General features: G+C 34.6%; 1 protein-coding gene across 2 annotated transcripts; it reads left to right on the plus strand.

Annotated features, from left to right (window-relative positions):
• The first annotated feature begins 3049 nt into the window (after window positions 1-3049).
• On the plus strand, window positions 3050-13870 carry LOC112154352 (kelch domain-containing protein 1). Of its 2 annotated transcripts, XM_024285230.2 has the most exons (14): window positions 3050-3186; window positions 3261-3453; window positions 3753-3823; window positions 4396-4513; window positions 8355-8467; window positions 8584-8674; window positions 8755-8853; window positions 10248-10322; window positions 10636-10694; window positions 10787-10899; window positions 11002-11074; window positions 11224-11308; window positions 12513-12592; window positions 13581-13870. In XM_024285230.2, exons 2-14 carry the CDS (start codon window positions 3376-3378, stop codon window positions 13708-13710), a joined length of 1185 nt encoding a protein of 394 aa, XP_024140998.1. In that variant the 5' UTR covers window positions 3050-3186; window positions 3261-3375; the 3' UTR covers window positions 13711-13870. The 2 variants fall into 2 exon arrangements, with proteins under 2 accessions (XP_024140998.1, XP_036072902.1); XM_036217009.1 differs by lacking the exon at window positions 3050-3186 and having other exon boundaries at window positions 3225-3453.
• Window positions 13871-14026: the final 156 nt, after the last annotated feature.

Raw genomic sequence — 14026 nt, forward strand, 5'->3', positions numbered from 1 at the left:
AGTTTAAAGGTGAGGTTGAATCAAACAAAAACTAAACTGAACTGTGCACTTACTGAACCAAATGCGCAGTTATAAAAATGTATCTTATTATATTAATCATGAACAAGTGACAGCTGTGAAACACAACAATTATACTTTCATTTTGAAAGAAAATACATGTAAATGCATGTAAGAACAAATAATTTGACTCAAAAAAATTTCCCTAATGTAAGCTTTTTTGTAACAAAATCAACATCATTGCAGAGGGAGAACTAATACTCAAGTAGAATATCTTGTTTTGCGTTTTTTACTGAATACTTAAGTTACTTTTTTTAATCATTATATGGTAATTTCATATATCTCAAAATTTGAGGTTTCCAGACAAAAAAATTTAAGGAAGCAAATATATGGTTTTATATATTTATATAATTAATGTTGCATATTTCTCTTTCAAAAAGGTTTTCTAAAAGTAAAGGAAAAGGCTGATTTTGATCCAAACCAGGATAATTCAGCTTTAAAAAAATTCTGTTGGAAAAATGCGGGAGCAATCCCTCTTTTCAATAAGATAAATCTAAGAGTAGCAACGTGTTTATGGAGATCTGCAGGAAAAAAAGGATTGATTTTTTTATGGCTGAGGTCTCAAGTCTTTAAGCTGAACTTCAAAGAGTTTCAGAAAGTGTCTTTTTATCTGGCGTCTGTGTGGAGTCAGACAGGATGACCCCGGCCTGAGGACTCTTGTGACTTCTCCTCCTCAGCGGTGCTCTCGGCATACCACACAGGGATGAAACAGGTGAGAAATGCCGCCGTTTTTACTCCAATCTGATTTTCCTGCCAGCAGTGTGAAAGCCTTCTCCTGCAGGGTCTTCTTTATCAGTGTCCTACCATCTGTTTGAATGGTCACACCTTGTGTGGAGAAGGGGTCCACCCTGTTCCTCCTAAAAACAGCTGAGCATTTAACAGTTCTTTTTCTTTCTCTGGGAGGTTTTTCTTTTGTCCAGTTGAATCGATTAACAACATAATACAAGGAACCAGTCTGATAATGATTTACAAGATCAGGTTTAGCCTGTTTAGTATCAAGGAATAATCTAAGGATGACATTTTAAGCTAAATACCATTTATTTTTAAAAACCCACTTTGATGTAAATAGTGTTTTTGATGTTTTTAACATGTTCTTGTGACATTTTTCCTCATGATGGAGCACACATTTAAAGAAAATTGGGCATAAAATTGCATTTCTGAGTATTTTATAATTCATGTTGTTAAAAAAAGAGTTAATTTTGTGATGTAGAAAATACGTTGGATCTACTTGTAGACGAATAGATCCGTGAACGTCTCTGTTTTTTTGTCCAAGTTGGTTCAAATCTGCACGGCTGGATAGCTCCAATATGGCTCACCGTTTTTGGAATTTTTTGATGAACTCCTGCTACTCTGCAGAAACTAGGTCCTAAAAATGATACAGATTTATATTTTAATTTAGGCTACAAAAGACCACAGGGAACACTTATAATAGACAGAAGATGATCAGAATGGGACTTAGCTTTCTTTTTTTATGTTTGATAATTCTAGTAAATTGTAAAAAACAAGAAAATAAGTAAAATAAAATTGTATGACATGTAACAGAAATGATCCCTGGTTTATTTTAGTTTTGAAGGCTATAACTTCAACATGAGGCTTGCAGGCCCGCCTTCTAAAGTCGCAATCAAATTGAGTTTTTTCCAAAACAGAAAATGAAAGGTTCAACTGATGTTTGTTTTTCCTCCTCTGACCCCTTTTTTTTTCAAAGTGCCAGCTTTGTAAAAAAAAAAAAAAAAAAAATCAAAACACAAATGTACCTTGCTCCTTTTGGCCTCCTAGCATTCACGGTTTCATAAACAGAGTCAAAAATCAATCCTGAGCTGGTAGCCTGTGTAAATATTTGTCTGATCTCCTTTCAGCATTAAAAGCAGGCAGAGCTCTGAGATGGTCAGTGGTGGTCAGCAGGATAAACTGGGAGACGAGATAAATCTGCTTTGAGCCTCTTTTTCTAAACAGTTATGTCCTGACTTTCTCGCATCTTTAAAACTCCAAGATAAAATTATTATTTTATTGTGTTGTGGATTTCTACATCACAAAAGCTCAAACTTACATTTAATATACTGATTTCCAACTTTATCTCAAATTTGTATTTTATTTATTGTATTTATTTAATCTTCATTTATCCAGGGAAGAACGTGTTTTTGACTGTGGCCTGGTAAAAGGCATGACTTACAGTTAGAGTGACAGGAGACATAGAAAAAAAATCTGAATAAAACTGCGATAACACAGACAATCATTAAAACGATTAGAATCTTAAAATTATTGTAATTTTTTCAAAATAGAAGGGGTGTAATGATTAATCATACTGATTTATTTTGCCATTATCCAACCAGATCAATCTGTCTGTTGCAAGTTGCTAATCTAATCGAACGGTACCAGTATAAAATATTTTAAAAATAAAATAAATTAACTATATTGATCTTGGAAAATATAATTCGGATTGAGGCATGATAGGTTTTTAACAGACCGACCACCATCACAGCAGAGAACACATATGATGACAGCAAAAAAAAAAAAAAAAAGCATGAAATGTGAATGGATTTGACATTAACTTGTTTGTTCACAAATGTAATTTACACTTGATGATCTTCCATTTTAGGTCAGTGAATCAGATCGTTCAAATTGCATCAAAATCAGCTATGAACTGTACCGAATTGTGATCGAATTTTTGGTAAAATTAATCATTACACCCCTAACTACAAGTCCAAACTAAAAGTGAATCAGTATACTTGAAATTTCTTTTGTATATGTAGTTCTATATATTTAGTAAATTTAAAATATTTAAATGTAGTCTGAAGAAGTATTCAATTTGCATTGCAAAAATGACTTATTTGCTAAGACAGTTCGAAATAATGTTTTTGAAGTTTAAAAAAAATAATTTTTACATTGGTATAACTGTTAAGTGCAAGTCAAGATAAACCACAGGTGCTTCTGATTAATTTCAGGAGACTTTTATTTTGAAATTCCCCCAAAAATCGTATTATTTGTTTTATTTGGCTTTTGTGTGAGTCATTTTTATCAGTGAAGATTATTTAAAGGACAACTAAAGGTTTATAGTCATGTAGAAGTGCTTGTTTACTGTGTGGTTCGTGCAGTTGTGTGCAGCCTTCCTAATAAGCTTACACCGGGGAGGTAATCTATCTGGTGGGAGGAGTAAATTGAGGCAGAAGCTTGAAAAACACTTTCCGCAAACTTTGCATTTTCAGTTTGTCAGGCTTTCCCCTGGAGCAGGTGTCGCGCCGGGATCCCTCCGAGCTCCGCTGCCGGTTCTCCGCCGCTTCCTCTCCCCCCGGTCCGGTCCGGTTCGGTTTGGTGGGGAGCATGGATGTGTCCCCGGTGAGGAGCAGCCACGCGGCCTTCATCCATGGCAACACGCTGTACGCGTGGGGAGGATACCAGGTGAGCTCACCTGGGCGGAAAGAGCTCCGAGGAGCTGACAATCGCGTCAATGCAGGAAGATTTAATGCTGCAAAATATAACTTTAATGCAAAACATTTAAATCTAAACAGTCCTATAAGTTTATATGACTAAATATTTGAAGGATTTTAATTTTTAAAATTAAAAATAATTAAATATATAACAAGAGAACTTGACATATTTCTCTTTTACAGCTTGATCAGCCATTAAGAAATCAATTTAAGCTTTTATTTTGAAATAAAAGAGTCATTTTTGAGTGAGTCGTTTGTTTCCTTCCTCAGGTAGTTGCTGGACAGGATGTCATGCTGCCCAGTAATGAGATATGGCTCTGTGATTTAGACAGCGGCATGTGGTAAGATAGATGGCTGTTTATCTGCAGAGATAATCCCGGTGTCACCTTGACATGAAGAAGAGTTCTTGAAATAACAAAGCAAAGGATGCACTGATAAAGAAGTGTCTAGCTCCTTTTGAAGTGTTTTTGCTACATTTACTTTTGGTCATTAATTCAATTTATTCCAAAACATGTAATTTTTATTACGATAAAGTGCTTCACTTTGGTCCAAATCTCTCCATTAGTTCATGGTACAAATGTAAAATGCTAACAATGTATGAAAAAAGGGAGGCTGCAGAAATTCCTCTCTTATCAAAGTTCATGAGGTCACAGTTTCTGTTTTTTACGACTAATTGTCCTGTGTTTGATTGTTAATATAGACTAACATTTCTGTTTTCTTTTTGTATAATTTCTGCTTTTATTACTTTAAATAAACCAATCCAATCCATGATTTGCACAATATTTTTTTTAGCCATAGATTAGATGTTAAAGTCGCTTCAAACAACTATAAATGTCCTACGTTTCTTCTTTATGTTAATTTTGCTTTATTTTTTTGCTTTATTATGGACTTTTTTTTTTTTTTTGTAAACTAGGGAGCGAAAAGAGATCAGCGGAGACATCCCTCCTTACTTGCCAGGCTTCTGTGGGTCGAACATTAACAGCACCCTCTATGTGTTTGGAGGATGTGACCCTGCTGGGTACTCCAACCAGGTGAGCTGTCGTACATTTGATCAATCACTCTTATCAATCAATGTGCCGTGGAAAATTATTCATTTTCACTGATCTAAAAACATTTTCTATCACCAGGATATCAGCTCTGTTTTTATCCTAACAGGCCCTGATAAAACTGAATAGTTAGGAATATGAATCACCATAAAATACTTTTTTTCTTGGTGTTTGACTTTAAAAATAAGAATGACGTTGCTGCGATTTAGCCACAGCTAGCTGTTTTTTATATTTTTTTATTTGGAGAAGTTCCACCTCTCCAACTGTCTCCACCAATCATTCTTGGAGGTTTAATCATGTCATCAATCTGACCAAACAAGAGTTAACATCCTCACTTTTTTTGCTCTTAAAGTCTCACAATTCCAACAAAAATAAGAGCTCAAGCTCGTGTTTAGCGGTGTAGCTTTCCGCGGGATCCGGTGTCAGACCGTGGAAAAAGTGAGCAAAAATAATGAACCTCAGAGACGTGAGTTTGTTCAGCATCAGCGTCAGTTTTTGCACTGCATCTCCCATAATGCATTGGGTTAAAGAGATAGCGTTTCTGCACTATGCTACAAAAATAAAATGATTCATTCACGAAAAAATAAATAAAACATTTCTTGTTAAAATTACATTTTGTATTAAGACTAAATAATAAAACTTCAAAATGTTCACTTTTTGTGTCGTTATAATTGACCATAAACATGAATATAAGGGTTTTTTTGTGTGTAAAGAAAAAAAGCATTTTGTGATCATAAAATTGTTCAAAAATTACAGTTGCTCTGGCAAAAACATTTAAAGAAACATTTTTTTTAAATCCCTCTTTGGAAAGAATATATTATTGTTTAATTTTTTGTGAGGTCACGTAAAATTCCATATAAATACAGTTATTAATAAAGGGTAAAAAACAAATACTTGGGAACATTTTTAACTAATTTTGTTGAACTATCACAACTTTTATTGCAATATTTAGGAAAAACAGCCTTTCAGTTTTTCTGCCTGAATTATTACAAAAAACTGTCACAAGATTGTGGAGGAACTGTAACTAAATACAGACTATAGAGTTCATCCTGTTTTACATATTTGGATGTTGATGTGCAGCAGAATTTTTCTCATGGAAAAGTGTACCTTGGCTCAAAAAAGGTTGAAAAACACTGCTCTAATGTGTGGTCCTCCCATCTATCTTTTTGAAATTTAAAAAATCCTTTAACTCAATGCACTTTATAACTTCCAATCCTATAAAAACTTTACATGGATACTGAATTTTTCAGCTCAAAAAAGGGTTGAATATAAAAAATAAGTGAAAGTAAGGCGCAGTTTATGTAGGATTTAATAATGTAAGTTCAAAATGTATATATTTGTTTTGTTTTTGCCTTTAAATTAAAGGCAAATTAAAGAATTAAAGATTAAAGAACTCAGGCAGCTGCACTTGGATTTGCATAAAAACTGTGCAGAAAGCTAATTCCTTTTTTTTTTTTTTTTTTTTTTTGACCTTCAAGCCTTTACTTTACTGTTAAAGTCCCACTATAATCATCTTTTGATCTATTATAAAATCATTCCCAGTGGTCTTTTACAGTATAATGATGCTGTTTTTATCCAAAATGAAAAAACTTGCCTCAGAGTTGTAGGTGTTACTGTGGAAGTAAGCCTCTACTGATATCCCATCATCCTGCTAGCTTACAACCCCAAACTAACAGTACCAGTGCAACAAAAATGGCGCTAAATACTGGACCTATCCAGCTGTACAGTTTTAAGCCAGATGACAGTTTCGATGAGGGAAACAAATCTATTCATCTATAAGTGGATGCATCACAAATAAGTTCATTTTCAAACCTCATTTCTACAACTTTAATGAAGAAATACTCAGAAATGCAAATTTAAGTTTAAATCATTCTATGAATGTTCTCTATCATAAGAGAAATGCTACAAGAGTATTGTTTTTTTTTGTTTGTGTAGCATGGAAGTGGCTAAAGAGCAGAGAATGCAGGCTATATTTACATACTTGTCTATATTTAGATTTTTATCTTGAATAACAATCTTTGTTTGCCTACTTTGGCAGCATTTGATTATATTCTGAAAAGATATGAATCAGTTTCTGATTTTTTTTTTTTTTCAATATTATGACCATGAGTTTATAAAAGTTTGAATGTAATCATTGTAATGTCAATTTTAAAATCTGCTAAAAGTGCTTTCAAAACTATTCATCCGTAATGACCTTAACCAACTTGCAGAACTAAAGCTCCAGTTTGTTTAAAGTGAAAGTGCTTCAGGAAAATGTGCAAATGACAATGGTCACTTCCTGACTGGAGGCAGGAGTGGATGCTGGATTATTCCAAACATGCAGACACATGTAAACAGGAGTATTCCTGTTGCTTATTTTGAATATTGGCAAATATTTTTGTCAGTTTCTCTAATTTGAACTATTTCAGTGGATTATTTCAGGACGTTGCAGGAAGTGAGAACATGTTTCAAAGTAAAAGCATTTCAGTTTAGCAATTATTTTCACATTTGTCACGCCAAAAAGTTATTGAGTTGGGGAAAAATGGACCTCATTTTGGTTCTTCCTGACCGTACGTGCAGCAGCAGGGAGGAAGAACTCTGTGTTTGACAGGAAAAGACCTCGAGCAGAATCTGATCTGCAGAGCGAGGTCATCTGCTTCCACTGTCAAGTTTATAGATTGTCAAAAGTAAACTGGGCAAGATTCCAAGAAAAATTCCGCAAGAACGTCCACGCTCTTAAGGAAGGACACTTTGGGGTGAAATGTGACACTTCCAAACAAAAGTCTTTGTTAATGCTTTTCTGAAGGAGGAGTAAAACTAGATTCAAAGAGTTCAGTATCAGGTGAAAGTGTTTGTTTCACTGTACAGATCAGGGTTTTGCAGCATTGTGGACCCAGTTAATCCTGAAAGTTAACATATTTTCTGAATCTTCTCCGAACATCTGGTTTGAAGTGTTCTCTAAACAAGTCTGTTTATCTTGCAGCAGAGTTTTTCCCCTTTTCCCTATCGCCCTCCAACAGATACTCACTCTCCAGACGGCCTCACCTCTGACTCGAGTGTCACGGCCTCAGGGTTACCCAGCCACCAACCGCAAAGCTAATAGAATTGAAACCTTTTCTTTTCTGCCCTTCAAAACGGAGTATCTTGTTGATGTTGAGTTATCAAGAACATGCTGTCACTTGTTTTGTTGCGCAATGAAATGCACGAAAACGCACAATAACTGATTTTAGTTATACGAATCGTGTAAGAGGGAAAGATACACAACCCTAAACAATAGACGTCTATTCAGAGTCACAGATGCAAATATTCCCGGATTATAGCAATGATGCTAATTTGCATCCGTAGGATCCTAAAACGGTGAACAGAATAAAGAATCACGCACGTATTACAGCGGCACATTGTGAAAGAAAAGCAGAAAAAATACAACAGTGGATTATTAAAAAGCAGAATGTAAGATTAAGATTAAAGCATTTGACACGACCGTACGATAAGAGAATTAAGAGATGAAAAGAAGAATAAATCGGAAGACAAAATCAAAAATAAAATGCGTCTCAGGACGATGGAACAGGTTAAAAATCAAAGATTATAGGACTGGTTTAAACTCAGCTACTGTTTAAGGTAGAGTTTTGATTTTCTTTTTGTCTATTGGCTTGTTCATTCTTGCCATTTTTTTATCTTTTTATTTTGTGATGATATTTTGACTGGACTGGTGTACCCCGCCTTCGCCCATCAGTAGCCGGGTTAGGCTCCGGCACCCCCGCGACCCGAAAAAGGGACAAAGTGGCCAAGAAGATGACATTTTTGTTTCGACCTTGCTTAGGATTGTAATTCAAACTCTCGTCTGCAGATGTTCAGCGTTGACGTGTCGCAGCCCTGTTTCTCCTGGACGAAAGTTCTTGATAGTAAAGGAAAGACGCCCTCTCCCCGAAACAAACACTCCTGCTGGGTTCACAGAGACAGGTCTGTTTGATCCATTTCTCTGATGTAAACATGATAGAAAGGGATACAGTTGTGAATATTTTTTTCTTTTTAAGTTATCTACATCAGATAATTGAATGTGTGGGTTTTTTTTACAGATTGATCTACTTTGGTGGTTATGGATGTAAGACCATGGGTGAAGTACAGACCATGTCGTCATCGAGCTTCGTCGTAGAAGAGATGTCCTGGGTACAGATCAACTCCTAATTACATATTTGTTGTTGCTGTAATATGATGTAAAAACAAGCTGGGGCCAACTTAACTTTCAGACAACAATTGGAGACACTTTGTTCCTGTGTTGGGGATGGAACAGTGAAGTCAACGTTTTCGACACTCGAACCTCCACATGGAGCATGCCAGAGACTCGAGTGAGTACGATGAAAGGATTCAATTTCAAAAAATGAAGCAAAGCTCACCTGATGGCATTTTTAAGACTAAAGTCTGGTGCGAGAGTTGCAGGACTTAATACTCAAATGTGTGTTTGCAACAGTTGAGTTCCAAACTCGAGGGGGTCACAGGGCTCTAGTTTGTTACTCATCTTTTGATACTTTTAAAAAGCATTCCAGTGGTGATTTTAAATATGACTTGGCCCTTTTTCTAGGACATAATTTCTGCTGAGTGGCAAGAGTTCATAAAATTACACCTCTAAATTGTGAGTGGATCTGTTTGCAGGGAGCAACCCCGCCCCCTCTTCCTCTTTCTGGAGTTTTCCCTATTTTACCAAGAATTTTTTCCGTCACAAAGAAGCTCTTTTTCAAAGAGAAATGTTTCGTCTGCTCCTGATTCCCAACTATTTGACTAAAGAAATACTCAGAAATGCTGTTTTGATCTTAATTTTCCTTATATGTGTTGTCCATCATTAGAAAAGTACCAAAAGAATATGACAAAAACACAATTTTCACAGGAGTGGGTCTTTAGCAAGTTCCAAATTCCAATTTGTTTTCTCCTGGAAAAACTTCAAAACCTTAAAAAGAAAGCAAAATTTTCACATGATCTTATTCATATTTTATTTTCTGTCCAGCACGTTGATTGCTTCTGCTTTTAAATGTCCTATATAAATTATAAATTGATTGACATATAATCCACCGTAAACGTTTTAGAGGCTGAATACATGTAAAAAAAAAAATGCAAAATGCTCGGTGAAGACTAAATACCTCCTATTCCTGTACTCCTTTTCTTGTTTTGTTTGACCCATTTAGCCAAAGGTCAAAAGAGAGGAAATGGCAAAGATTTATAAGGAAGCTTAAAAAGGAGATCTGCTGTGTGCAGAATTTAAAACAACCTTTCACCTACACAAGTAACGGGAAATGGACGGATTGTTGAAGTGCATTTATGATGAGATTCCTACAGGCTTTAAACAGTATTGTGACTGCAAAGAACTGTGGGATTGGAGTTTGTGGTGCGTTTTCTGTTAAAGTAGATGATGAAGAAAGCATCAAACACACAGTTCTGATGTTTTTTTTTATTGCTGCCAGTATTTAAGGTTGTTTTGAAATTAAAGAAAAAGTTTTTGGATGGATGATGATGCTATCTAGTTTTTTTTTTTGTTTGTTTGTTTTGTTTTGATTGAGTTAAATAGAAAATCACAAACAATTCTAATCAAAAGTCTTATATTCATTTAATTTTTATTGACCGTCTTTTATTTTAAAAGTCTAAGGTACTTGACCTAAGTTCAGGTAGTTAAACTCCTCTTCAGTTGTAAGTTATATGTTGCAAAATGACCTCAAGCTTTAATCACTGACTCATTTGTGTGTTGCTGCAGGGTTGTGCTCCCTCTCCCAGAGGCTGCCACGCCAGTGCGTTACTGGGGAACAAAGGCTTTATCACGGGGGGTGCTGTAAGTTCACTTTAGCCTTTCTGAGCCGCTCAAAAAACAAGTTTGTGGTCATTTTTTTGTGAGAAGTTTTATTTCAAGAGAACTTGTTCTGCAATGTCATTTAAAATAGTTTATTTTCATCTTATGGAACTTCCTATTTGTTGTAATGTTTTGACTCTTTCCTGTTTTAACATCCTTTTCCTGAACCCTTTGAGGCTTCAAACTGCAGTAAAAGCTTTGATTTGTGTAAATAATTTGGAGTAATTTTCTCAGTTTGGGTCACAGTGACTTTACAAAGCTGACTTTTTCAGACTTCCTCTGTCTTTGTTTACAGGAAACAGCAGAGTTGGACATCTTCTGCTTGGACCTTGAGACCTGGACATGGACCCAATTGTAAGAAGTCCTTTCATCTGCATCATAGACTTTAAAAACATATATTTATTTCCATCTAATCCAGCAGTCCTGCTTTGTTCTTCCTTTTTCAGTGACATCCCGCCATCTTGCGCGCCCCTGGGCCGCTCTATGCACACCATGACATCCACGTCTGATCACACACTCTTCATATATGGCGGCCTCGGCATAGATGGAAACACTCTAAGTGAGTCTCACTCATGCATTTGAAGGTTTACTATTCATTGTCTTTAGTACACTTTGGTGAAAATAAAACATGCCTGCTTGTTTGTTTAATGCTTGATTGTAGATGATGCCTGGCAGTTTAACACAAAAAGAAGAGAATGGACTAAAGTGAAACACCCACACAAGGACAAACCCAGGTCACTCTATGCAACTTTAAGAATTACAGGAAATTTAGCTGCAACCTGTTTTTGTAGTTTTAGTTTATTGGTTAAAATAGCCAAATTTGTAGCGATTACATTTTTAAAACCTAATTTTCTTACCTTGATTTAATTTTTTTTCATTTCAGGGTTTGTCACTCTGCATGTCTGGGAAGTGACGGCAACGTTGTGGTGTTTGGGGGAACCAGCAAACTCTGCATCCGGGCGGACTCGGTAAGAAAGAAAAGCTAGTTTTAAATGAATCAATAGACTTTCTCTTCCAATTGCCACATGCACACATTGCTAATAGTCTTTATGTTTTAAAATAATTCAGTATTGAGTAAAAGTTCTAAAAATAGAAGCAGTGAAAAGCTTTCATGAACCGTTTAAGCTCATTTGTTGTCTGAACCTATAAACAGCTCAGTGATTTATAGGTTTTGTGTAATCCTGGTTTAAAAATTGGTCTGTAAAATGTGCTGGGGGTTATTCCTCAGCCAAAGAACCAACACCACAGTCGTTTTTACTATTACTATTTCTTGTCTTTGCTCTATGCAGTCATGTGACAAAGCGGCTGCATCAGAGCTATTGAGTTGAACAAGTTTAGCCAGTTTTTTTTTTTTTTTTTTTTTTTTTTTTTTTAAACCATTAGTCGATGCAAAGAAGACTTTCACTTTTAGCACAGAACATAAAGGCTTTGGGTGCAGCAGAGGTTCCAGTAGAGGGCACTAGCTGCTGTGACTTTTATAAAGTTATAAAATTTATTTAAAAAAATGTGATTTTTACTAGAATAAAGTCTCTACGAGGGGAAAAAAAATAAACATTTTACAAGAAAAATTATGAACAAAAGAGTCTATTTTATGATTATATTTATAATTAAATTAGTTACAGGTTGAGAATTTTAAAGTTTAATAAATTTATGGGGCAAAAGTTTGTTTACTTAGAAAAACAGCAAAAATAGAGCCAATATTGTGTTCAGTGCAGTGGATTGTAAGCAATTATTTCAGCAATGGTTTCACATTTAGGTAATAAGGTAAATTTAGATAAAACATGGTCTTATTTTAAGCATAAGGACTTTAAAAGAGTTTGCAGGCCTCCACAGAGGATAATGTGGGAGGAGTCATACACAACCATTTATGTTTTTGAAGTACCATGGCTTTTTCTTGTAAAATTATGAACTTTATTCTCCTAAAATCATTCATTTTTTAAGATATATTTAATACTTCCTAGTAGAGTTGCACTTTAGGGATAAACCTTTGAATTTCACTACTTTTAAGTGAAGAATTTACATGATTTATATTCAGAAGCAAGTTTGTACACATGGAGAGAAATGTCCAGCTTTAGAGATATATCCCACTACTGTATAATGAAATAGTATTTGATAACATGGAGAGTAAAATGTGGATACTGGTGCTGATGCTGTGATTTAATCTGTTTTCAGTTGGCTGTTCTGAGGGCTCCATCAGAGCATCACTGCAGCGACGTTCTCCTCTTTCAGACGCAGCCGTACTCTCTCTGCAGGTACGATCGTCATCGACTCACTATCACGTTAAGGTTCATCTGTAACTGGTTTCTTTGTTACATGCTTGTAATATTTAGAAAACTGAATTTCTTATTTGAAAAAAAAAAAAAATGATAAAGATTCTGAAGAATTTAAAAGATTTGTAAAAAAAAAAAAAAAAAAACTGATTATAGAAATACATTTAAAATTGAGGTAATTCAGGTCATGAATATTTAAAATAAGCACATCAACTGCCCATAAAATTAAATGGCACCTTTAGAAACTTGACAATTTCTAAAATATTTTTGAACATTTGAATACAAAATCATTTTTTACCATATTTAGTTTAATTTTTCATGCGCAAATTTACTAAAACTAATTGTTTTTTTTAAATCATTTATAAAAAAATGTGTCCAATTGTCTTTACTGTTATTTCTTTCAGTTTTTTTTTTTTTTGTAAACCAGAAAAAATGTCAAATGGCAACAATTTTGTATTGTAGACATACAAAAGCTGCTCACTCAGCAGTCATTCATTGTCTTTGTTTAATTTTAATAAGAGAAATATTTTTTTTCTGGAAACCTTAGACATTTTAACAAAAAGGTTCCTTTTTTTAAAGATACCCTAGCCTACAATACTGTAAAATCTGAATACAATATATCGATCTTCATGTTTATATCAGGATTTCTTTAAGCATTTAAAACATTATTTTTAGGGAATAATTCACTAAAAAAGATGCCGTCCTACATTTTTCTTTGTTTACACTATTTGCAACATGAAGGAAGTGTTAGAAATTATTTGTTCCTAAAAACTGAGGGAAGAAATTTAACTCAAATTCTTATTTTTGTCTTTACTATCTTATCTAATCCTATTTCCTCAGATTATACACGCAACAATGTCAGATACTTTAATGTCAGAGTTGAAACGCCCTAAAACCAGAAGTAGTTACTCATTTATATCAAGTTTTGGGCTGGGATTTGCATGTAAACCTCATCTGCCTGCTCTTTCAGACTAAGTGAAGACTTCATTGGAAGGAACTCTGAGCTCTTCGGTCAGAAACTCGGCTGGCTGCCGTCCAAACTGTACAGCAAGATAAAGAAGAGAGTAGCCTTTTTCTCCAAGCCTGATCTTACAGCATGAAGAACTGTTTTTACACTTCTCCTGTTCTGAGCCACTTGGTTTATTAATGAAGTGTTTAATTTTTGTATCTTTGTTCATAAAATTTAAATATGTTGTTGCTAAAAATTTGCCATTTTAACTTAAACCATAAGGTGTAAATAAAGTCTTTGTTTTAAATATGTGCAGTAAAACTTCATTTATTTTCTCTTCACTGTAAGCTTAATACTTTTGGGGAAAAAGCTGTTTTTTAACTTTTTACTCAAACTTCTTCATTCTATTTTGTTTTAAGTAAAATGGAGAAAAAAGTATGAATTGTGTTCAACAAAATGACTCAAAA

The sequence above is a fragment of the Oryzias melastigma genome, linkage group LG19 (genome assembly GCF_002922805.2).
Source record: "Oryzias melastigma strain HK-1 linkage group LG19, ASM292280v2, whole genome shotgun sequence".
NCBI classification, from domain to species: Eukaryota; Metazoa; Chordata; class Actinopteri; order Beloniformes; family Adrianichthyidae; genus Oryzias; species Oryzias melastigma.

What these genes read in the sequence shown, in the direction of transcription:
- LOC112154352 (XM_024285230.2), top strand. Translation starts at nt 3,376, where the DNA reads ATGGATGTGTCCCCGGTGAGGAGCAGCCACGCGGCCTTCATCCATGGC. An exon ending in GCTTTATCACGGGGGGTGCT is followed by an intron (nt 10,323 to 10,635) that starts GTAAGTTCACTT and finishes CTTTGTTTACAG; the next exon opens with GAAACAGCAGAGTTGGACAT. An exon ending in CCACACAAGGACAAACCCAG is followed by an intron (nt 11,075 to 11,223) that starts GTCACTCTATGC and finishes TTTTCATTTCAG; the next exon opens with GGTTTGTCACTCTGCATGTC.